At 41.0% G+C, this 24,967-nt stretch overlaps 2 protein-coding genes across 5 annotated transcripts in view; both read left to right on the forward strand.

The window, feature by feature from the left end:
• hipk2 (homeodomain interacting protein kinase 2) overlaps positions 1-17,006 on the forward strand; it is a 73,164-nt gene extending 56,158 nt beyond the window's left edge. For 3 of the 4 annotated variants that reach the window (XM_068312074.1, XM_068312076.1, XM_068312077.1), the window contains exons 8-15: positions 3,562-3,787; positions 4,435-4,556; positions 7,361-7,491; positions 8,811-8,993; positions 9,139-9,462; positions 9,962-10,206; positions 10,327-10,487; positions 10,881-17,006. In XM_068312074.1, the coding sequence (XP_068168175.1) occupies positions 3,562-3,787; positions 4,435-4,556; positions 7,361-7,491; positions 8,811-8,993; positions 9,139-9,462; positions 9,962-10,206; positions 10,327-10,487; positions 10,881-11,345 (1,857 nt within the window). In that variant the 3' untranslated portion in view covers positions 11,346-17,006. The remainder of the gene's footprint in view (positions 1-3,561; positions 3,788-4,434; positions 4,557-7,360; positions 7,492-8,810; positions 8,994-9,138; positions 9,463-9,961; positions 10,207-10,326; positions 10,488-10,880) is intronic. The other variant, XM_068312075.1, reaches the window with a different exon arrangement.
• A 1,421-nt stretch (positions 17,007-18,427) lies between these two features.
• Positions 18,428-24,967, forward strand: part of si:ch211-1e14.1 (UPF0606 protein KIAA1549) — a 31,844-nt gene continuing 25,304 nt past the window's right edge. Inside the window, exons 1-2 of the mRNA XM_068314040.1 lie at positions 18,428-18,643; positions 19,550-19,837. Coding sequence (XP_068170141.1) covers positions 19,672-19,837 — 166 coding nt within the window. The 5' untranslated portion in view covers positions 18,428-18,643; positions 19,550-19,671. The remainder of the gene's footprint in view (positions 18,644-19,549; positions 19,838-24,967) is intronic.

The raw sequence follows: 24,967 nt of genomic DNA on the forward strand, positions 1-24,967 counted from the left end.
AGTATGTAAATCCTTTTAGCTGCAGTTCATACCATCTCCATTTGAAGTTCCAGTAAAATTATTGCTGGAGAGATGAGGCAGAAAGGAAATAAAAATACAGGTCTTTCTCAAAAAATTAGCATATCATGAAAAGGTACCTTACACAAGCTATTAACCTGGTCATCTGAATCAACGAATCAACTCTAAACACCTGCAAAAGATTCCTGAGGCTTTTAAATACTCCCAGCCTGGTTCATTACTCAAAACCGCAATCATGGGTAAGACTGCTGACCTGACTGCCGTCCGGAAGGCCATCATTGACACCCTCAAGCAAGAGGGTAAGACACAAAGAAATTTCTGAGCGAATAGGCTGTTCCCAGAGTGCTGTATCAAGGGACCTCAGTGGGAAGTCTGTGGGAAGGAAAGAGTGTGTCAGAAAACACTGCACAACCAGAAGAGGTGACCGGACCCTGAGAAAGATTGTGGAGAAGGGTCGATTCCAGACCTTGGGAGACCTGCAGAGGCAGTAGACTATGTCTGGAGTAGAAACATCCACAGCCACTGTGCACAGGTGTGTGCAGGAAATGGGCTACAGGTGCTGCGTTCCCCAGGTCAAGCCACTTTTGAACCAGAAACAACAGCAGAAGCACCTGACCTGGGCTACAGAGAAGCAGCACTGGATTGTTGCTCAGTGGTCCAAAGTACTTTTTTCGGATGAAAGTAAATTTTGCATGTCATTCAGAAATCAAGGTCCAAGAGTCTGGAGGAAGACTGAGGAGAAGGAAAAACCAAAATGCCTGAAGTCCAGTGTCATGTATCCACAGTCAGTGATGGTCTGGGGGACCATGTCAGCTGCTGGTGCTGGTCCAGTGTGTTTTATCAAGGGCAGGGTCAATGCAGCTAGCTATCAGGAGATTTTGGAGCACTTCATGCTTCCATCTGCTGAAAAGCTTTATGGAGATGAAGATTTCATTTTTCAGCACGACCTGGCACCTGCTCAGTGCCAAAACCACTGGTAAATGGTCTACTGACCATGGCATTACTGTGCTCACTTGGCCTTCCAACTCTCCTGACCTGTATCCCATCGAGAATCTGTGGGATATTGTGAAGAGGAAGTTGAGAGACACCGGACCCAACACCGTGGATGAGCTTTAGGCCGTTATCGAAGCATCCTGGGCCTCCATAACACCTCAGCAGTGCCACAGGCTGATTGCCTCCATGCCACGCTGCATTGAAGAAGTCACTTCTGCAAAAGGATTACCGACCAAGTATTGAGTGAATAACTGAACATGATTATTTGACTTTGTTGACTTTTTTTGTATCAAAAACACTTTTCTTTTTTTTTGGTCGGATGAAATATGCTAATTTTTTGAGATAAGGATTTTTGGTTTTTCGTTACTTTTTGCAGAAATCATCAATATTAAAACAATGAAAGGCTTGAACTGCTTCAGTTGTGTGTAATGAATCTAAAATATATGAAAGTCCAATGTTTATCAGTACATTACAGAGCTTAATGAAGTTTATCACAATATGCAAATTTTTTGAGAAGGACCTGTACAGATAAAAACAAAAGCATAACCTTTTCAATGAAAAATATCCCCTGATCTATCTGCATACACTATATTTATGTGTGTGTGTGTGTGTGTGTGTGTGTGTGTGTGTGTGTGTGTGTGTGTGTGTGTGTGTGTGTGTGTGTGTGTGTGTGTGTGTGTGTGTGTGTGTGTGTGTGTGTTAAAGCAGAGCTGAAACCCTCAAGCATCAACATGAAAGAAATATCTCACTTGTGCACTCAGTCAAATGCTTTAGAAAATAACCATATTTTAAAAACCAAACCATCAGTAACTGAACAGCTTAGCAGCCTGTGAGTGTTTGTCTCATTGTTCTGTTTTTTTACCATCCATTCTTCCCGTCTGTCTGCATGCCTCCATGCTCACTGGCCTGCCTGTCTGCCTTTGAGCATGTAGATGTGTCTGTCTGCATTGCTGTCGGTGCCCCAGGTCCTGTTGGATTGTCACAAAGTGCTGATTACACACATGACAAGCCGCACTTCCTGCTTGCCTTGCATTCTGGGGCTTTTGGGCCTTAAGAATTCCTTCTCTGAGCTTCCTCCCTTTCTCCCTCCTCTCAATCCTGTCCTCTTCTGTCCTCTCATCTTTTCTTCCACCTCCCATGGTTAAGGCAGTGTGTCTTTACTTCTCCATTCCTGTAAAGTATGTGAATCAAAACTGCTGACTTTTAGCTTATGCCTGAATCACTGAGGTTTGCCATATTGTGCTTAGTTACAACTCCTTTTCCTCCCTCTTCTCTCTTTTATAAACAGAGTTCTTTATCACCGGCTATATTGAGATGGCTCACACTGTGTAGCACGCAACAAAAACCTCATCTTGCTGTGATTTAAACTGATTAACATTCCCTCAGCTTGTCTTTTCTGCGCCTGGTTTTCATGGCAAATAGACAGATTTAAGTTGGTGATTTATTCAGCTTGATTCATTTATTAGGCGTAATGCACCTGTGAGGTGCATTTTTTTGCAGCTTCTGTTCTCGTGTAGCGACAAACGCTACAGTACCATATTGATTATGTTCCCTCCCCTGGTGTTCATTGAACACGCTGAAAAGAGCAAATGAAAAATGAAAGCAGCGCCTCGGTATTTTCCCTCATCTTTACATATGCTTAATGAAAGGGATAAAATTAGACTGTGTCTTGTGAAGCAAATGTGACTTACAGCCTGTGCTAATGGTGGCTCTGAAAAGCTTTGGTTTGTTTTTTGGATGTTTGGCAGTCTTCGTGTTCCACATGACTTGTTAATGGTCAAGACATGCTGGAGTTATGGAGTGACTATTATCTTATCATTCTTATTTAAAATATTACTCTCATCAGGCATATTGATTAGGAGGCCAGATAGTGACATTAAATGTCAAATTTAGTAGCTGCTCAGTGTATTTTATTGGCTCATATCTATTCTGCAGCATTTAAACAGACTAAAAATTTGATTGCATGGTTTTTCCATTCAATGTTTAAGTAGAGTGATAGTAAAGGATGTGTTAATGGTTTATTGTTGCTGAATTGTGTTCTAACAAAGAAAGCAACAATAAATTCTGATTTCTAACTATTCATTATTCATATGTGAAGACACTGGTTTGATTGCCAGTGACTAATATAAATGATCAAATAAATTAGAAAAAAAATCAGTCTAACTTCACTCAGGTGGCATTTTGCTTATTGCTTTTGGGTTAGTCTTAGAATTGTAGAATTGATTAAATCCCTCCTCACATTATTTTTTCTGTGTAAGTAATTAAATCAACAACAGTTATATTTTGAATATATTTTATGTTGCCAAATGAGTCATCCAATTTCCTATATCTTTCCATCTGTCTTTACTGAAGGTCCTTCCATCCTTCTTTTATTGATATGCGTTGTGAATCTTTATGTGTTCCTTATTTTATCACAATTTGTTATTTTTCTGTTTTTTTTACCCTGCCTGCTGTTCAACTCTTCAATACATAGAGTTCATCCACTTCCCTGTCATTCCCATAAGTACCTACACCCTCATGATTTTTATTTTGGTCCCATCATTCCTTTAGGCCACCAACCTGGCTCCTTCCTCCACCAACAATGCCACCCTTTCCTTTGCAAGTCCTGATGTCTCCATACTAAACTACCAATCTGCACTCTACCAGTCCTCCGCTGCCTCCATGGCAGCTGTGGCCCAGAGGAGCATGCCTCTGCAGCCGGGAGCTCCTCAACTCTGCGCTGCCCGGCCAGACCCCTTCCAGCAGGCACTTATCGTCTGCCCACCTGGCTTCCAAGGTAAAGACATATGACCAGTCACTAAGCATTAGTGTGAAAGCACTGAGTGTGCCTTTCAGTCAGTAACACAAAACATGATCACCTACACTTGAAGTGGAAATGATATGAGGATAAAACATGATTAAATGGTAACTATCTGGCCTCATTCATACAGCGCTGTGGAATCATTTTCTGTGCACACAAGGTTGTTTCCTTTTTGTTAGCCATTTGTCTTTTTTTTTTCAGCTTTAAATTGGCGCCACACAGGTTATTCCAATCTTATCATATACAAACAATGAATCAATGAAACCTGATGAGGCAGTTAATCACTGAAGGGTAAATTATTATTATTATTAACTCACCTCTGTGTTTGCACTGAGTGAGCCAAAAAGCTCAAAGGCTAATCCTAATGATTTTGTCCGTTGAATGTTTGATGAAAAGAGTTTTCATTATTAGTAAGTCTTTATATGATTGCCGAGGCTACTGTTTTGTTTTTCCAAGTATCATGTCATACAGCCTAAGCGTGTCTGCATTTGCTGAATTGAAAACAATTATCTTAAATAGTATTTAATATGTTGTCTGTTTTCAGCATGGTGTTCATGACAGATAAGGAAGATACTGCTGAGATTATTTGTCAGCATCCTCTGTGCATGCCCTGTGTTTTACAGGGCTGCAGGCGTCCCCCTCTAAACACACCAGTTACTCTGTACGGATGGAGAATGCTGTTCCCATAGTGACCCAGGCCCCTGGTGCCCAGCCTCTTCAGATCCAACCTGGCCTGCTCACACAGGTAGAAAGACATTCAAAGATCACAGAGATGAACCTAATAAGAGGTTTTTCTGGTTTAAATAAAAACAGTAATAACTGCTCTCACTAAATCAAAGACCTCTTAAGCCCTTTTTTCATAAGCATTTGCTAAGAATAGTATCTATTGATAGTGGCTGGAAGTCATGTTCATGACCCTGCCCCTGCTGGCAGCTGATTTTTTTTGCATTCAATCCAGGCTCTTATGTGTATTGCTCCCTGTGTCTCTCTCTCGTCTGTCTCTCCTTCCTGTTACCCTCTTCTACTCGCTCTATCTCTCCTGCCCTGTTCTTCTGGAGGCTGAGCCTGCTACGGTCTGATGCACACAGAGGCAAGAGCCTTTCACACAGAGAAGGCCATCACTGGAGCCTGTACACTGGAGCTGGAGCATTAGCTTCTAGTATACAGTTGTTACAAGTAACAGAGAGTGATTGTGCATTACTCTTTACATGCACATACACACACACACACACACACACACACACACACCCATACTGCACACCACTTCCATCGCTACACTGCCTCTTTCCCTATGGAAATTTCCATGAAGGCTTTAAATATCCCTGAGAATTCAGGGAGTTTGAAGCGCTCCCTTATCTCCAGTTAATCATGCAGTAGGCAGGCAGGCGGGCAGCAAACCTACTTGTGTGTGTGTGTGTGTGTGTGTGTGTGTGTGTGTGTGTGTGTGTGTGTGTGTGTGTGTGTGTGTGTGTGTGTGTGTGTGTGTGTGTGTGTGTGTGTGTGTGTGTGTGTGTGTGTGTGTGTGTGTGTGTGTGTGTGTCCGTATGCGCCTATGGTGGGCTAATCTGTCGGATACCAAATGGTGATTAGCTCCAGGGTTACTTCCAAGTCAGGCGCTCCAAATTACAGGCCTCAGAGGATCCAGGGAGTTCAGGGGAAGCTTGAATGAGGCCCTGCATGACCGTAGAATTCACAGCGTCCCTGGATCCATGGATATTATTACTCCATCAGAGGCAAAATAAAACATCCATGTCTTATTGAGGAAAATGTGAAATGGTACTTCAGACATTTACTCCACAGAGTTCAGCTATTCAGCTTTGTCTGCACACATGTTGAACAAAGACAGGTAACAGTTAACACAAGCAGATGGTTTACACAGACCACCAAGCAGCACACTAAATAACAGGGTATGTGGCGCATGTGTGATTATTCCGTTACTGTGGGAGGTCTCACAAGCTTGGCTGAGTAATTGTCTGCCTTCGGTTGCATGTTGCCCACCTGCACCTTCACCCACTCACTGCTCGCTGTTGCCCATGTACCCTTTGCCCAACGGCAAAAGTTTTGCCCAGAGCTCCCTGGGCATGCAGAGAGGGGACAGATTGGAAGAGGCTCCAAGCACGGAGGCAAGGAAACCAGAGGGACCTTTATCTGGAGCAGGAATGCAGAAAATGTGTAAACAATCAGGAGTGAAAGCTGAGGCTTTCAAAGCCCCAAGGTGACAAAGGGTTTGCACCCGAGGAGTTTAGGCTGAAGTGGGAGGTGGTGGACTGCTGATAGTGATGCATGCTCTGAGGAGAAAGAAAACGGCCTCTTAACTGGGTTACCATTTCAGGGCAGACAGGCTAGTTACACAACACAGATGCCTGGTGAGGGAGGCATGTTAAGTGCCAGGAATGGAGAGACAGCACATAGGAGACGGAGGGGCAGGGGATGGATGGATGTATTAGAGTCTCCTAATGGCATGTTGATAAAAGCCTGGGAACTTTTCTTAGAGTTATAGATGAGCACCAGCTCCAGAATGTTTCGTAAGAGATGTCAGTCATTGCAAAGGAAAGGCAGCCCTGCTGGCCTGCAGATGCCCCCAGCATCACTTCAACCACAGGCTGATTGGTTTGGACTTTGCAACTTTGCCTCAGAACAAAACTATTCAATTTCCTTCAGCCAGACTGAAGAACAGAGCAGTCACTTTGTGTTTAGTCAAGTAGGATCAGACTAGGCAAAGGAAAAGGTAAATAAGAAGATGGAGTTTAAGATAAGTGCAAAGATGATGATAAAACTGAAGTTACTTTGCAGTGCTTCTCTGCTTTGCATTTTTTATGGCGGCTCTTTTTTCTTCTCTCACTTTCCGCTGTCTTTCTCCCTCTCTATTATACCCCGTGTGTGCTGCTGCACATACTGATCCCATTGTAAATAGATGTGCACATGGTATTAAAGGAACAATTCATTAGCTCTGACATTAAAGTGCTAATCAATAGAGCTGCATTAAACTATTAGGGTTACGCACTCAGCAACACACAAACACGCTTCGGGCATGCAAGCACACACACTCATTTTGGCACGTCTCGGGGCATATTATGCCTGATACTCCTCCTGCTCTGTCTAGGAAATACAAAGTAGCCTCTTTCACAGCAGCTTGAATAGGCCTAGGAATTTAATTAGTACATTGGTTGATTTGACTCAAGTCAAACACAATAATGACAGTGACACACGGACACACACACAAAGACATGCTCATACACACACAGATAAAGAAGGGAACTGCTGTACATCTTTATTAAGTCCCGGCCTTATCTCTTTCATTCTCTGGGCTGGCAGAGTTCATTTTGCATGTCCACTGGCTGGTACAGCATTTATTCACTTTTGGAAACATATTGTTATTTATCACAAACACCCTCAAAATGATCAGCCATGTTTAATGAGTCCTTTTATAAAGTTTAAATTGAAAGAAGTAAAAATTTAGTCAACACTTGGGCAGTGTTCGTAGTATGGAAGCTAACTGTTAACTTTCCATCATCTCCCCCTCTTTGTTTGTTCCCCATCCCACCTCAGCAGGCCTGGCCCAGCGGCACCCAGCAGATTCTTCTGCCTCCAGCCTGGCAGCAGCTCACCCACACCTCAGTCCAGCATGCTACTGTCATCCCCGACACCATGAGTAGCACACAGCCTCTGGGCAACTGGAGGTGAGCAGCACAGCATGACTTCCTAGCCATTAAATGCTATTTGCATTCTTTTGTATTTTATCTAGTTGTTAAAAATTTTTATTTATAATTTTTTTTTGCTATTGAAATATTGTGGTAAATTTTAGATTGATTTTTCTAGAGACATAAACATATAGGTTGACACTTTACAAAAAAAATAATTACAAAAATAAAATAAATAAAATACAAAATAATGATCATATGTGTGAGACAAATCTTTAGTTCATGTCAGATAAAATGATTAGAAAGATAATCAGTGGTTTCCTGACTTTTATAGGTTAAAATGATATGATGGTTCAACATAACACTGATATGCCTTAGTATCAGTACCTTGTTCTTTACTTTGAATGAATCACATCCCCTATATGAATGATTTTAGTTTTGTAAGAACAGATTTAGGGCGTCATGGTGGCACAGTGGGTAGCGCTGTTGCCGCACAACAAGGCGGTTCCGGGTTCGAGTCCCACTCTGTGCGGAGTTTGCATGTTCTCCCTGTGTCTGCGTGGGTTCTCTCCAGGTTCTCCGGCTTCCTCCCACCTCTAAAATATGCGCTTCAGCTTAATTGGCCATAGGAGTGAGTGTGTGTTTTGTGTGTCTGTGTGTAGCTCAGCGGTGCACTTGAGTCGTGCCCGGACTGTACCCCGCCTCACGCCCTATGCCAGCTGGGATAAGCTCCAGCTCCCCGTGACCTGCCCAAGCAGATGAAGCGGGTTGAGAAATGAATGAATGAAAAGAACAGATTTACCTACAGGAGATGGTATACAGTATATAGACATACGGACATGTTGAATACAGCCTGTCACTGCGATTACTCGATAAACGGATCAATTAATAGGGAAAATCAGGCGATCTGCAGGAAAACAAGCATGCAGGTACACACAGTCTACACGTAAGGCTACAACGGCCAGATGCACTGAGATTTCTTTGGAGCTGTCCATCTGTGACCAGACATCCCCTCCTCCTTGTTTCTTCCTCCATTTTTGTCTGGTGGCAGCTCTGTTGTCCTCAGAGACATGATTGGGAAAGTGTCGCACTTCCTCTGCAGAGATATTGCTCAAGAGTTGCTGGTGTCAGCTCCCCTGTCCCCCCCCCCTGTCTCTCCCACACTTGTTTCCTCTCCCCTCCTTTCGTCCTCTCCTCTTACCTGCTGCCACCTGCTGGAATCTGTGAGAAGTTCTTATTTTGGTCTATCCTAACAGAAGTTCAGTCTGGTTAGCCAAATGCATTTCGTGCTTTGTGATTTTATTCACAGATTTTCACATTTGTCAAAGTAACAAGAAATTATTTTTGTTTTATTACAGGAATTCCCATCCTCATGGCAGTCATTATAATACCATCATGCAGCAGCCAGCTTTGTTGGCTGGTCATGTCACACTTCCATCTAACCAGACACTCAATGTTGGAGTGGCGCATGTCATGAGGCAACCGGCAACCAATAATAATTCCTCTTCAAAAAAGAACAAACAACACCAGATGTCCGCCAGGTACTTTTAACACTTCAGGCTTTGAAATAATTGTACCAACAAAACAAAGAAGACGATGAGATCTCATTGTTTTTGTTTTTTTTAATGTAATCTTCATTGTGTTGGTTTCCCTTCAATGTGATCCTCTGTTCTATCTCTCCATAAGGAACATGTCAGCCTACGAGGTGTCGTCCTCTCAGGCGATGCTGTCCCCGCAGCGCTCAAAACGAGTCAAGGAGAACACGCCCCCGCGTTGTGCTGTGCTACAGAATGGCTCAGCCTCCAACTGCCTGCCTCCACAGGGCTGTGGTGGCAGCGGGTGGAGGGCTGGTGAGGCCGAACAGGCTTCCAGCACTACCCGTGACCACCCGCATCAACACCATGTCCCCCGACAGACCATCATCATCCCTGACACGCCCAGCCCTGCAGTCAGCATCATCACCATTAGCAGCGACACAGATGAAGAAGAGGATCACAAACAAAAGAATAGGTCAGTTCTGCCTAATAGGAGACTCCTGTGGCTCTTTGTAGACTGGTTGATAGAGGCTAAGGCTAAGAACGTGTCTGTGTAGCTTCTCACCAAGGTTACAAATCCTTCTAGTGTCTGTGCAAATTGGTCTTGAGCTAAAAGATTTGTAACCTTTATAATTGTATTTTGGAACTTAAAAGAGAAAAGAACTTAATTAACAAAGGGCCTCTTTTGTGAAATATGGCACATTTAATTTTTTTGACTGATAAAATGTACATTTGATAACATTTCTCTGTGTCCCTGATATCATGTGACCATGAAATTAACTTGTTCCGAATCAAAAAATACTAACCATGGCATCCAAGAGCAGCATGGTTGTTTTCTAAATTGTATTTATAAAAAATACAGGAAGGAAATAATATAATTTGTGAAATGGAGGGAAGCCTGTAATTGGCAGAAGACAACATAGGATTAAAATAAGGATTAGCATTGTGTAAAATATAATGTATTCTATTTCCAGTTCATCTTCTAAGCAGCGGAAGAATGTCATCAGTTGTGTGACGGTCCACGATTCGCCTGACTCTGACTGTTCCAGCAACAACAGCCCCTACACAGTGGAGTCAAGACCCCCCAACAATAACAGCTACGACACAAAGACCACCATCCTTGACAACTACAATAACGGAAACTCCCGTACCATCATCATTCCTCCTCTCAAAACCCAGACCAGTGAGATCCTGAGTGAATGTGAGCGCCTGATGCCAGGTAAAGGGGTTGTGGCGGATGCTAAAGAAAACACAGAACACACACATTTAATATGTGAGGTTGCTGGACATTAAAGTTGAGACTTGCTGACTAACCAAACTCATATCCTGTATTGTTCAGATGCAATGAACCATCAGAATTCAGCTTACAAGTTCAAATCCTCCAACGGAGTGGTGTCTGGCAATAATCATGTACCAGGAGGCGTGGTTGGAGGTGGGTCCTATCGACAGCAGCGCTCAGGGCCTCACCCCCTCCAGCAGCAGCCTCTCAATCTCAGCCAGGTATGGAAAAAAGGTGCTATCAGTGTGCCGGTGTACGTATTAAAACCTCAGCTCCTCAAACGATCATGTTTATTTTAGATATTTTGGGAACTGAGCTTTTTCTACAGCTGTAAAGGCAAGACTTAAATGAGGTCATTGAAGATTCCAAAGCACCTTTAAACCTGAGGAGTTAGCACCTACTCGTTTAGAATAAGTGTGTATTACTGAGATATTTTGGAGGTGTTTTTTGGTATACTTTGTACTCGGGGACAGGAGCTTTTTGAGGCTTTTACTTTTTGTCAAGCAACCTAATATTTACAGTAAGTAGCTGTGAATAATATATAATTGATTCTTCAGAAAAGAACCAGGCAGAATTGAACTGATGTTCAGCCCTTCTATCATGTACTCCTCCAGGCCCAGCAGCATATGGTAGCCGAGCGAAGTGGAGGTCATCGGCGCCAACAGGCCTACATCACCCCCACCATCGCCACTCAGGCTCCATACTCCTTCCATCACAATAGCCCCTCTCACACAGGAAATGTCCATCCACACCTGGCTGCCACACATCTGCCCAGCCAACCTCACCTCTATACCTACGCAGCCCCCGCCACTCTGGGATCCACTGGCACTGTGGCCCACCTGGTGGCGTCACAGGGTTCAGCTCGCCACACAGTACAGCACGGAAGCTATCCGCCAAGCATCGTCCATCAGGTCCCGGTCAGCATGGGCCACCGTGTGCTGCCCTCACCCAACTTACACCACAGTCAGTACCAGGCCCAGTTTGCTCATCAGGCCTACATCAGCGCCTCTCCTGCCTCCACTGTCTACACTGGATACCCACTGAGTCCCACCAAGGTGAACCAGTACCCTTACCTCTAGAGAAGACACTGACTGACACTGGAGAGCCTGACCCAGCTCTGCTGCTTCCCCCAAACGCACCTACCCTGAGCCCCGTCGACATCCTAAACATCCTTTCCTCGACCTCAGACATAAACAGAGATAGAGGAACATGCAATCCTCATGGAACTGTCTTGTTAACTTGAAGATTTAATGCGTAACAAAGAGAAAGAGAAACAAAAGATTCATAGAGGGGTACAGTTCAAGATGTTTCTTACTATTGTTTTTCCTGAAAGGGCCAAGTTTTGCTTTTGATTGTTTAATGTCTTTGCTTTACTTGATGAGGAAAATAACATTATTTTTTACAGGGAAGGTTGAAACAGGACTTTTTTTGACAGTAGAGGTTTTCTGATTTGTTTTCTTTCATTTTCCCCTCTAAAATTTGGGAAGTGACTGTTGAACAGGGGTTACTGACTGGAAGTTTAGAATCCCAAGAGCTTTGGGAGAAGGTGAAATACGGAAACCTGCTGCTCTTCAAAGAAAAAAAATATTGATGGCCTTGAACTGTCTTAATATTTCCGAATCATTCACGGCGTGGGGAGAACAGAGAGGCAACTCATCCCCACTCCACCTTCTCAATCTGAGGAGGCCTGTGGAAATATAACCAACAGAAGACAACAAACTTTTTAGTGTATTTATAGATGAATTTACCTTTATGTTTCACCTTTATGACAATACTTCAGTTTTAGTTCGGTGTCTTAGCTGGGCCCCATTCTTAGAATGTAGCAGTCTGCACCTGTTTATTTTAAGAAAAATACTTTTTCCGATACCAACAGACTATTTGTTCTTTTTTTCAATGTGATTGCACAAAGTGGTTATAATAACATAGGCATGTACAATGTGATTGTCTGTGTGTTCTACTGTCAGCCATGCGTGTGGTGTCCACCTCCTTAAAACTCTTCTGTCTTTAGGTTTTGACCATTGTTCCCTCGTAGTGCCTTACAGATATAATGCCACAGTTTACTTAGCTTGGATCCTGAAAGCCACAAGAGATGATAGCTATAACTGGAATGATGTTTCCATGGTTTGATATCCTAGTGGCGGCAGTTGTAGCTCTCTTCCAGGTGTAGGCTCAGCCCTTGTTGTTTCTTGTCCTCAATGACAGCATATTATAGGTGATGAAGATTAATGTCAGAGCTGGCATCACACTGACCTATTTTACATAGCACATGAGATAACTTGCTTGGGGTACTTACCAAAGTCATAGATAAATTCTTGTTACATTCGTTATGATACTATTGTAAATATGAAAATGTACAGTATAGCTGTAGCTGTAAACCTCTATCGGATTGGCACTTAAAATGTGGCTTTAGTCTGGAATATATCTGTTTTTATGTAATCACACAGTGGAATCGATGTATCATGATTACAGAGTGGAGATGCGTGCTCAGTTTTCGAGTTACAATATTTGAGACACAAAGAGTTTGTTATTTTAAAGTGAAATGCTAGTCTGAGAGAAGGGCCTGACAGAAAGTGATGGTTGCCATGAGGGTGATTCTGTGAGGCAGCCAGGCTGCAGTGAAGAGACAGACGATCGAGGGTAGTTCGAGAGAGATACTGTGTAGGCACGAGTTAGGGGGCTGGTTGAAAGCATAGTCAGTTTAGGTAGGGACTGCGGAAGGCAGGGTGAAACTCTATCTTAAATGGGACTAAAATGGTAGCAAGTTGGCACTGAGCAGGTTGATAGTAACACTGAGCCCGGATGGTCGTTATGAGCCGTGAGGGGCGCTACTTGGCCTAAATGCACACTCGTGTGAGTCCTCCGTTTGTTGTCATGTGTTTCTATTGTTGTTGGTTGTGCGTGAGGTTCGGTTTGCATCTCAGAGCTGCACGAACAAAACGGAACAGAACAGAAGGGAAATGCCACAGCATACACCTGGAAGGGCACCTTGTGACTGATTTGTCATCACTATCCATTTGTCTTCGAACCAGGTACACCAGACACCGCCACGCTGACTGACCGGGATACCTGAACACTTAGAGAACCAATAGGGCTGTCACTTTGTCCGTTTGCTGCTTGATTTAACAGACGTTGTTTTTCTCCTAATAATCTCCTCTGATAATTTTTTCCTCTTGAACGTGGGCACATCAGAACCACTGGTGGTTTAGTGAAAGCCTTCCCTTATGCTCCATGGTATGCCATAGTAATTTGAAGTGATTTTTCTTTTTGTTAACTTGACATTATCTTGAACTTTTTTGACAATGCTGTAGTACATGTTCCATTTATTTTTTAGAGACTGTTGCAATAATTATTGTGGATGTTTTATCAAAGTGTGTGTGTGTGTGTGTTTTTATTATGTCAGGCTTATTTCTATTCTGTAACCTGGGGGTTGATGTACAGTAATATTTAGTATTCCATGGAGGTGGAAGTGCTGCAACACTGCTGATGATAGCAAGTATTGAATTGATGATAATCCAGTGGGGCCATAAAAGATACATGCTTTAGTTTGAAATCACCCGGGTTTGAAATCCAGCAATCTAAAAAAAAAAATCTCCTGATGGGCCCCACGGTGTTTTGCCATCTTGAAACTCATTTCCTTCGATCTGTCCAATCCTCATCAACCCCAGCAAGCAAAACAAGGATGCCGGCAGTTCAGGATGTGATGTTTCTGGTTACATCATCTGTGCTTTGTTGTTGTCTCTTTATTTTATTGAATCTACTTAATTTCCTCTTGGTCATTGAGGCGTAAGCACACACACATAAGGAAATGATTTTTCCATTGAAATCTTTTGAATCCTCTGTTATGAGACAGACTACTGAAACATTCCACTGTTTGGAGGGGATTTAGCGTTACACTGCTGTCCTGTCTCCTGTCAGCACGGGGACGGTCTCATTACACTTGCAATTAATCGCTCCTCCCACCAAAGACTTAAGCAGATTTATTGTGCACAGTCCCAGTAAGAGCAATCCTCCACAGCATTGCTAGAGCAGACAGGCAATAACTTCTGGTCTCATTTTTAAAAGCTTTACTTTTGAGAACATGCTGTTTTAACCACGAGCATATGCATGTGTGCATACAATGTGTAAATAACCAGGGAGGATTTAACATACTCAAACCATATAGTCCAGGCATTCATTCGTTAAGAGTCTGTTTTAAAGCTTTTTCTGTAACACTTGCATTATTCGTTACACTTCACAGGGCCCCTCTCCAAATATTGTTAAGCCAGTTGTTATTTTGCATTGCTGACGCTGTAGCTTTATTGGTGTCATTTGAAAATGAATTTGTAAGGAATAAATTATTTTCATTGGTGTGCCATGGTAAAACAAATGACCTGAAAAAAAGTGAATGAATCAAAAATTTACCAACTAAACCTTTAAATCCATGGTCACCTGCACAAAATGAATGTAAAATGTGACTGTGACACCTGAAATGGCTTTAGATCTTTCTCTGTGGGTGACCATTTGTTTCATTTTAACACCTTTTGTGGCCATGCATGATGCAATAATATCTGATCTCCAGCAAATTCCCATATCACAGAAATAATTGCAAATTAACACGATCCTCATGATTAAGGAATTTTTAAAAAATCAATATTTTCTCAGATGAAGCATCCAATTCATAGTGGCCCTGTATGGGCATTGATGTGGAAAATGACTTGATGTGTATGATACCTTTTTCTGTTGTTGAGAGGGGGATCAGAAATGTGAGCATTAATGTAGATCGAGTGACCTTAAAATTACCAAAATGTGCTTAAGTAGAGTTTGAATATGTTTTTTGTTTTTGAAGTAAGCATAGCCTTCCCTGCTTGTGACTTTACTGTTAGACTGCTTTCCAAATAACCAACAATACCTCTGTTGGTGTAAAGTGAAATTCAAATCAATTAAGGCAACATCTCTCTCTCTCTCTCTCTCTCTCTCTCTCTCTCTTCTCTCTCTCTGTTCTCTCTCTCTTCTCTCTCTCTCTTCTCTCTCTCTTCTCTTCTCTCTCTCTCTCTCTCACTCTCTGTTCTCTCTCTCTTCTCTTCTCTCTCTCTCTCTCTCTCTCTTTTCTCTCTCTCTCTGTTTCTCTCTCTGTGAAATCCGGTATTCTCTTAAAAATTAAACTCAAACTTCCAACTGTGCTCATACTGCTTTCATGGATAGCTCTATTCCTGGAGCTTTGAAAAATTAATAAACATTGCTGAGAATGAGTTTGGGCACTGTGCTGCATTAGTCTTTTCAGTCAAACTTTTTCAATGTGACTTAAAGCTCAGCAGGAGGTGAACAACCTACACACCCATTAGTGTAAAACATTTGGCAAAGTTGCAGTTGCCTCCCAAAGTATGAAAGGGTTAAGAGGAGGTGGTTAGTGGATTCATCATGATTGATGTACCTTCTCTCACCATGAAATTCATAATCTATTATTCTTAAAGCCCTTTTAGTTAGAGTGGGTTTGTTTTGTTTTGGCTCATTTTTTTACATTTGTTGAGGAGATCTGCTCCTTTTGCTGGCTATATCTTGGGGGAATTCAGGGTGAGGTGGTCAAGGTTTAATGCCATCACTAATAAAAGGTACCAGGTCACTACATGATAAAAAAGAACCAAAAAAAAATTTAATATAATTATTTCCCAACTTTTTTTTTAATCTCTATAAATTGATTTAATGCTACCGCCTTAAATCCTCACTTTTTGCGTTAGTAGATTTTTCATCCAACTTCACAGAACTAAAAATTGTAGCTTTTTCTATCTTACCTTTAAAGTGACATCCTGCCAAATCTAGATATTTTAATGTGACTGGAATCTAAAAGTGGTAGACCAAAGCTGCATTCAAAGCCAGATTTGTCTGTTTTTCGCTGCAAAAATTATAATTTTAAGATCAGAGTCCTGACAATGTAAAAATCCATTTTGGTACACCCTCAAACCTAATTGTTTGCTTCACTTGTTTAAAACCAAGTGTAGCCCAATTTTATTTGTCATTTCAAAAGCCTAAGAGTGCATCAAACCCTGACCACCGTTTATGTCCATTGCTGTATGGTTTGTCAATGGTGTAAAATCCCATTCTTTGTCGATAAAGATAAGGTGTGCTGCAGTATTTCCTAGTATACTTCTCCGTTAATTGTCTCTTCTGATTTACTTTTTGTTTAATGAGTGTGATGTTTCATTATTTCAGTTTGTTGATGTAGCATTATATGTATGCCCTGTTCCTTAGCTTAATATAATTAAGTATGTTATGAGAATGGATATTTTACTGGCTTTATAGAATGTTTAAATAAATATAATAATGACAATAAGAAGGATTAATTAAACCTCCTAAGAAGTTGAGTACTTGCTACTAAGCGCTTGTGTTACCATTATGATGTTGTGTGCTTCTCTTAATCATTTTCGTTGTAGAAAAATGGAGTGAATTTCTAATAGGCTTCGAAAAAACTAATAATAGCATTGTAAATTTTACAGGAGGATTTTAACAGGCAAACAGCTTCGTCAAATAGAAGAATAGAATTATTTTAATTGTCCTCTTTACTAACTTTAGGGTGAGAAGGGGCTCGCGTTGTGGTGAACTATGTTATAGCTTGTTATTCACTGTTACTTTTGATCATTTTTTCGGTCTCCGAGGTGAATCGAGTTAATAATGAGAATTTGTATGCTCACATATGCATATTGTATATGTGTAGAAATGTAATCACACTTTGTCTTGAATTTACATTAAACTGTTAAGTCACGGCACCAGTCTCCTGTTTTCTACTGTGCAATTTTAGATCATCTTTCTGCCAAGAAGCCAGATGCTGTAACAGTTAATGAAAAGTCTAAATGTATATACATATACATATATTTTATGTGCTGATGAGAAGTTTAATTATTTTATATTCCTTCTCCTGTAAGGGGGAAATATTGTACATTATTTGACAACCTTAATAGCCGCAAGAGTGCACAAGCCAGTGTCTTATTGTGCCAGTCCCAAGCCCAGATAAATACAGAGGGTTGTGTCAGAAAGGGCATCTGACATAAAACTTTTTCCAAATCAAATATGTGAATAAAATCTATGACTTCTAGACCAGATCGGTTGAGGCCCGGGTTAACAACAACCGCCATCGGTGCTGTTCACCTAAAGGGTGCCGGTGGAAGTTTGACTACTGTTGGTTGAAGAAGGAGAGGAGGAAAGTGTGTTCGTAGGAAGAGAGAGAAGAGGAACGCCAAGAGTATAGGACTGAGAGTAGGGACGTTGAACGTTGGAACTATGACAGGAAAAGGTAAAGAGTTGGTTGACATGATGCAGAGGAGGAGAGTAGACATACTGTGTGTCCAGGAGACCAGGTAGCAAGGTTAGAAGTTTAGGAGCAGGGTCACATTTTGTACATAAAATATAATTCTTTAAAATAAAAAACAAAACCTTGTCTGTAAGACAATAAATTAACACAGATGTCGTTTAAGAAACATCTTTCACCACAGATTGAGCATAAATAGACTGATGCCATTCAGGTGAAATCAAATTACTGCAAAATAGCAAGTAGAACTCCTTATTTAAATTTTTTCAAAGTTTGAATTTTTGGTTGTAATTTTTTAGATGCATTATCTCCTCGGTTTGAAAATACGTCATTTAAACACAAAGGGCTAAACGCTTACAACTCAAATGCTCATATGCTTTTCTGCCACTAGATGGCGGTGTGCACCAAAATGCAGTGTTGATCGTCTCCCTTTTCATCCACAAGACCCTGCAAAGCACCGCGTTCAGAGAATTTAGGGGACGCAAATCCCAGAATCTTAAATTTTCATTAAGACATTATCAATATTTTCAATAGAAAAAAAAACACTTTCGTTGTTACTGGTCACAGAAGCTTTTACGATGAATTACACATTTCTCAAAACATAGCAACGACCAGGCAGCTGAGTGTACCGTCATTTTAGCGTTATAAAAACTGTAGTCCCGCAATTCACAAGCTCACTGATACATTCATCCATGACCATGCCTCGTAAAGTACCCTCATCATGTGCGTGTGAGGCCACGTTGCCGTGGAAGCCGCAGACGCCAGTCGAGTGACCGACGTAATTTAAAAACACCACTTTAACAGAAAATTAGAGTAGCCAATGGGAGACGATTTCGATAAGTCAGAAACTAATCAGATCAGCCAGGGGGTGGGACTTACCGATCATCAAGCCCAGTGAAGGTAACTGTTACTAAAATAGTTTCATATGAGAACCAGCTAGGAGCTCCTACACAGTACGGTTCGGGGGAAATTTTAAACACAGAGCAATGTCTGTATGAAGGTTGATGACGGAGCATCTGACAGTCTTTTATTCCATTCAAGGATATTTTCTCGTCACCCAGACAAAGGAATTGATAGAGTTACAGCTCCGTCTTTTTGGTAAGTGAATGCGTAGCTACGAGCAGTCTGTCAAGACTTGCTTGGGGAAACAGCAAAAAAAAAATGCCTTGCCCGTGCACTTAAAGCCAGCTTTTACAGATATTATAGCAGTATGTTAGCTTTTACAGCGTGTTACTCAAATAAGGATATAACCTGCTTCGTCTAGCTTTATGGAAAGCCATATGACCATTAAACCTGCAAGTAACGGGACGGGATGTAGGACAAGAGACTGCTGTATCATGATGAGACCCGCCGAGCGAACTGTAAGCTAGCCGGGGGAAGAAGTCAGTATTGTGTCTACATCGCCTCACCCACCGTGTTACACATCTGTGCCCCTATGTGGAGTCACCTGTATAGTTCGTCTAATAACCTTGTGCAACTAATGTTGTCAAGGTTGATTTTTAATAACACGCATGACAAAGTGCCTAAAATTTGTCAGGTTTCTCACAGGAAAAAAAACAAAAACACCAGACACATAATTTGCAGGCCACGCTTTATTTTGACGTGACATTATTACGTTTTAATAGTGCATTATGTCACCGTAGGGACGTATGTTCTCATTGAGACAGTGTGAATTAAAAAATCAAATAATTCAACGCATGTTCCTTGGATTAAGCCAAATGCAGCTGAACGATATGCCAACATAATGAGAATTATAAACATCTAGTTTCTTTTTAAGAATATTTATGCTTCTAATCTTTTCTATTTCTAATTATGTGTGTAAAAGGTTATTATTGTGTGGTTTGGGAATGTAAACATTACCATTGACTGTTTTTAACAGTACCAATAAAGCAAATACTGAACATACTGAATGATTTCAACAGAGATTTCTGATGAATGTACTGATTAATTTAATAAATAGTAATAATAAATATAGTTGTTCTGTTGCTTTATTGCTTTCAACAGCCATTCTTCGGTGCCAACACATTTACACATGGAAGGACGACTCTTAAATTAAGGAGACCAAACCAGGGTGCCTGAAATTACCTGAACCAAATATTGTGTTGGAATCTTCTCTTCATACTTGGATGAAATGTCTTGACCCTACTCCACCCCATACCATGGAAGGTTTAGTCTCCATTTTCAGATTGATGTTGATGCTCAAAGCTTGTGTGAATGGCCAGTGCCAGCGTGCTGTGTTTCTAGGGATGACAATGCTGGTAATCGTGATCGCAGCTGACTCACCTGTTGCAGGTAAGAGAACAACTGTGACTGGCTCACATGACATGATTGACTAATTTGAACCTTGTGTTATGTAATTGATCAGCATCTTATACTATGTTTCAATTTTTACCATACCAATTTGTGTTGAAATTTACACTTCTGAAGTTGATTTAACAAAACAAAAAAAAACAACTACTGTGGAGATATTTTAGAGAGAATAATTACCATTGTTTTTCATTTTAGTATAAAAGATTACTAAATAGTGAATTGGAACTTTCAGAAAGTAAACATCCACATATTGTAAAACGAACCATCATCTCATGATATTTATCACTAATCTAACCAAAAATAAACATGGCTGTTTTGTTAACCCATTGAGTGTATTTCTCCAGTCAAATGTTTCATTTTTGTTGTTCGGGGCAAATTTTGCAAAAGTGTTTCGCTGTTTGTCTTTCTTTAATATTTTATGAAGCATTGTCTTGCATAGCGTGAATGCGCATTTTCAGTAATACTTAATGCATTGATACAACAAGGAAAATAGAACTGTAGTTTGTTTGTACGAAGCAAGCAGCTGCAAGGGAGCAATGCAGATCATTATGTGCCTCTACTCCAGGTCAACATAACCAGCCAACCTCAAGCCCTAAACGCTTGACTGCTGCTGGCAACTCTTCTTTTTAATGTTTATGATCCCCAATGTTAAAACATCATGTTTGACGATATGTTGCCCTGATATTGCAACTTCAGCTGGCTTTGTTGTTTGTTCATTAGCTTGATATACAGTACTGATTGCATATAAGTGAAATGAAATACTGGGAAGAAGTAGGACCTGTTAATTTGTGCATTTAATCACTATTACATATACAGAGCTAAGGGATTTCAGGTAAGAACACTGTTTCAGACATGATTTCATTTAACTCCGAGAAGCAATGTGGGGCTTCTGCATCAAATAAAGCATGGTGACCTACATATAATTGCTCTTCCAGACTCAACGTAAGAAAGCAATTTTCTATGTTTTTCTTAGCTTTTCTTGGTCTTTCTGGTTCTCTGCTTAATTTCTGTGAAATTATACTGCCATCCATACCAAAAATCCTTACAAATATTTAGGGTACAATTGTAAAGTCTATGTAAAATAATGAAATGCCATTGCAGATTCAATTCAGCAGTCTCTCTCTCTGCACTGCAGTGGCTGGCAAGTTCAGTGCAGCAAGCTGCTGGTCAGCAAAGTCCGGGCTAATTATCAGTGTAGCCCGATGCTGTGTGAAATGCGATCTGTGTGTGATGACAATGTGGCCATTCATTATTTATTAGAACTGGGAGTCATTTGTAGATCAATGAGCAGAACCTATCAAGAGCCAAACAGTTGGGTACTTTTTCTTTGTGCCAGGCCTGTGGCTTGACCAGAAAGATCTTGTTGAAAACACCCTGTGGCTGACCCGGTCCTCCTGCTGACTGGCCCATCCCAATACTATTTAGTTGTGCTGGTCAAGGGTAGGTCGTTTATGAAAGACGAACACATTTCAAAAGCATCTTATTAATATTGTACTTCAACTTGCCACTTAGTGTTCATCATTATATTGTCTTAAATTTTCATTATACACTCAGCTATTCTAATGGTTTCTGCTGTCTCATGTAGCCAGTGTTTTACAGTTATCTGCTATTACCTGCATGATATTGATAAGTTGTGATGTTAAGGCAGTGGTTCTTAACCAGGGTTTGATTGAACCCTAGGGGTTCGGTGAGTCGGTCTCAGGGGTTCAGCGGAGACGGGGGTCAAGACATTGTGGTGGGTGTTTTTGCCGAACATACACGAATCGCTGCGTACGTTTGACACATCGTGTCAATTCGTGATGACACGCCCCCTTAGCCATCACTGGCTGCAAGTGATCACGTGATGCTACATCAATTAGCCTACCTGTGCTACAGGGAATTTTACGCACTCAGTAGTAGATTTATGCCTGTCATGATGGTACGTCATCTGATTGCTTTCTTAATATTTTAATTCATAGTAACTATGTTGAGCAAAAACAGAAAGTGGTCGGACGAATATGGGCAACGTGAATTTACATGTACTGTATAACGGAATGTGATGGGAGTCAGGGTTCTGCATGATTTGCAATATCAAGTTGAGCAACTCTAGTCTCGCACTGGCAAAAATAAACGAATACTTATTTAAGCTGCATGGAAAACAACAGAAACAGACTTCGCTGTGAAAATGACATAAGAGTAGCACTTGCTAAGGTGAAGCCATGCATATCTGAACTGGTTTCAAGAACAACAGCAGAAGTCACACTGATTTGCAGGTAGGTCATTTCATGTGAGTTGATGATCTGTCTTGGTTTTGTTCTTTGAAAAAGGTGACATTAATGCACAATTCATTAAATACATCAGTAAACCATATACTTAGGTCTTAAATTTAAAAAAAAAAATTTTTACTAAAAAAGGTTTCAGTGAGTGAGCATATGAAACAGGCAGGGTTCGGTACCTCCAACAGGTTAAGAACCACTGTGTTAAGGTATCACAGTGGGGGGTTATAGATGAGCATGATTTTTTTTTTTTACTGATTATGTGTAGCCTTTTTGTTTTTCAAGAAGTTTTCTGTTGTAATTTGTGCCTGCTGCAAGTGTCCCTAGATGGCATGGAAATTGTGTGGAGCTGTAAAGTTCTTGTTTTTTTTGTTTTGTTTTTTATCAACAACAACTAATATTTGTTTGAGTTTGTGTGTTAATTTTTTATTAAGTTACCTTGTGTGTGTGTGTGTGTGTGTGTGTGTGTGCCTTCCCTGATTTGTTAACTTATTTGACCATACTGTATGAGATCTTTGTCGTGTCCAATTTTGATTAATGCTTCATAATCTACCGCATAACTTAACAATCGCAAATCAGAATTTTCATTTTCATTTTTATGTCTTTGCTAGCAATCATGGATATAAATCAGAGAACTCACATGTCTCTTATATAGTAATAGAATCAGTGGTGTTGGCAGTGGTTGTGGGTGCATAAGCCTTGAAGAGTTCACAGTTTTTCTGAAGGCAACACCTGGGGCCATATTTTACTGAGTCAAAATCCCTATGTGATTAACTTTAGATGACAATCCATTTTTGTCTGTCAGTCTGTCTGTCTGTCTGTCTGTCTGTCTGTCTATCGACACACACACACACACACACACACACACACACACACACACACACACAAGAGCAGATGGTGGGGTTCAGCACAGCCTATATTGAGCTATTTTATGCAAATTGTTTTGGTTTGGAATTGTTAACATCACATCAAGCATAAAGAAACAATGACTATTTTGCCTAACCCTGACTTTTAGATCTATTAGAAAAGAGCTTCATTTCACAAACACATAACTCAACCCAACAGAAAGGCAGTGCTTGTTCTCCCAAGATCTAAAGTATGAGAGTGGCCTGTGTTGCGATGACTGAGGCTAAGTAGATGAGGGTGCTGAGTGGCACAGTCCTCTAGATTTCTTTGGTTACAAGATATTGCCTCCTTGTTTTTCGAGGATCACAACAAAAGAAAGTGAAAAAGTGTTCTCAAACTTTGTGGTTGTCCATGTGTGATATCCGTGTTAGGATTTTCGAAAAGAATGACACATTGGTATTTCAGCATTGTGATTCATGGTTCAGATTCATCACACCATCAAAGTTATGAATTCTGAGGACTCTCTGATATTTTTGTGTCTGTTGTGGTGCTTTTATTTACTTAAGTCCGTAGGTCCATTAATCTGCCATACAATGGCAAATAATTTAAATCCTTGGAGACTCACTGTAAGTCAGCGCTAACTATAAGGTTACCTTTAACTTGGTTCCTTCATTAGGCCTCGTTGGACTCTTACCCCCGTACAGTGGTTCCCCTTTTTTGAATCCTCCTTTCTTTTGCTTTTGATAAAGTATTAGGCTTTTTTCAGACAAATCAATCCACATAATATATTTGCACTGTATGTTCTGCGCTCTTTTTATTTGTAAGTTAGATCATGGCAAATGTTTAGGTCAACATTCAGACTTATTCTATTTATAACCTTGGCTTTGTTGATTGTAGTTAGTTGAAATCCAGAGTGGGGGTGAGCTCTGGCGTAAGGCTTGGTATACTGTAATTAAAATCCACTGATAAAAGCAAGGGAACCATTCCCATCTTAAATACTTCTCTGATAAACCAAGTGTCAACACAGCTGTATCTTCATTTCTTGACTGTGCTCAGCATACCCAGCTCCTGCCAGCTGAAAAGATACAGTCACGCAAAGGGCTTTGCTGAAAACAGAACCATGTGTGAGGTTGTAGTTAGCTAGCACTAAAACCAAAGGCCCTTTCTTCTGTCTTTTGTTTAACTAAGCGATGATGAAGTTTTTTTATTTTTTGCAGCAAAGAGTATTGAACATTGGAAAAGATATCAGTAGAGTACTCTTGAATTAGAGTTTCAGGTTTCTCACATAGTATGTGTTTTTCTCTGTAGTTCTGTCAGTTTGGATAAGTATTGCGGTAAGTATGGTGAGTTTAGATGGTATATATCTTATGAAAAAAAAAAGGTTGTAGTTCCTGGATTGGATTTTGACATTATTAGAGATATTAGTTAATGATATGGTATCAGATATTGTTCTGCTAGAGCAGGGGTCTCCAAATGTTTTCCTGTAAGGGCCATATAACTTTTCCCTACACTGATGGGGGGCTGGACGTCGCCCAGGTTAACAAGGTCCGCGTCAGTTGCTCGGGAACCAGGGCAATTTGATGAGAAATGGGTTACCTGAACAAGACACACAAGGCTTACGGAGTTATTGGAATGCTACTACACGAGCGATCCCGGAGAGAGGGGATATATGGGCAGCTGTGGGACCAATGGATGCTTCGAAACCCACAGTCAAGGCTAACAAAGAAACAGCTGTTAGCCCAGTGTTTCAACATCCGTAACCGAAAACTGCTATCACAACTAGACATTGATGAAATACTACAACAATGCTACGGCAAGAGGGAGCCAGGACACCAGGTCAGCGGGGGGACAGCCTAAGTACAAGAGCTGCTGACCTGAGAAGGAAGATCGTGACCCAAATGGAAACCTGGAGCCTCCGACAAATACCTAGCTAAGTTGTCAAGTACCTTCAGAAGATCTGCTAGAAGATGTGAATGCTGCAATAAGAACCATCCCCACAGGGAACATAACT

This window comes from Antennarius striatus, chromosome 4, assembly GCF_040054535.1.
Source record: "Antennarius striatus isolate MH-2024 chromosome 4, ASM4005453v1, whole genome shotgun sequence".
NCBI classification, from domain to species: domain Eukaryota; kingdom Metazoa; phylum Chordata; class Actinopteri; order Lophiiformes; family Antennariidae; genus Antennarius; species Antennarius striatus.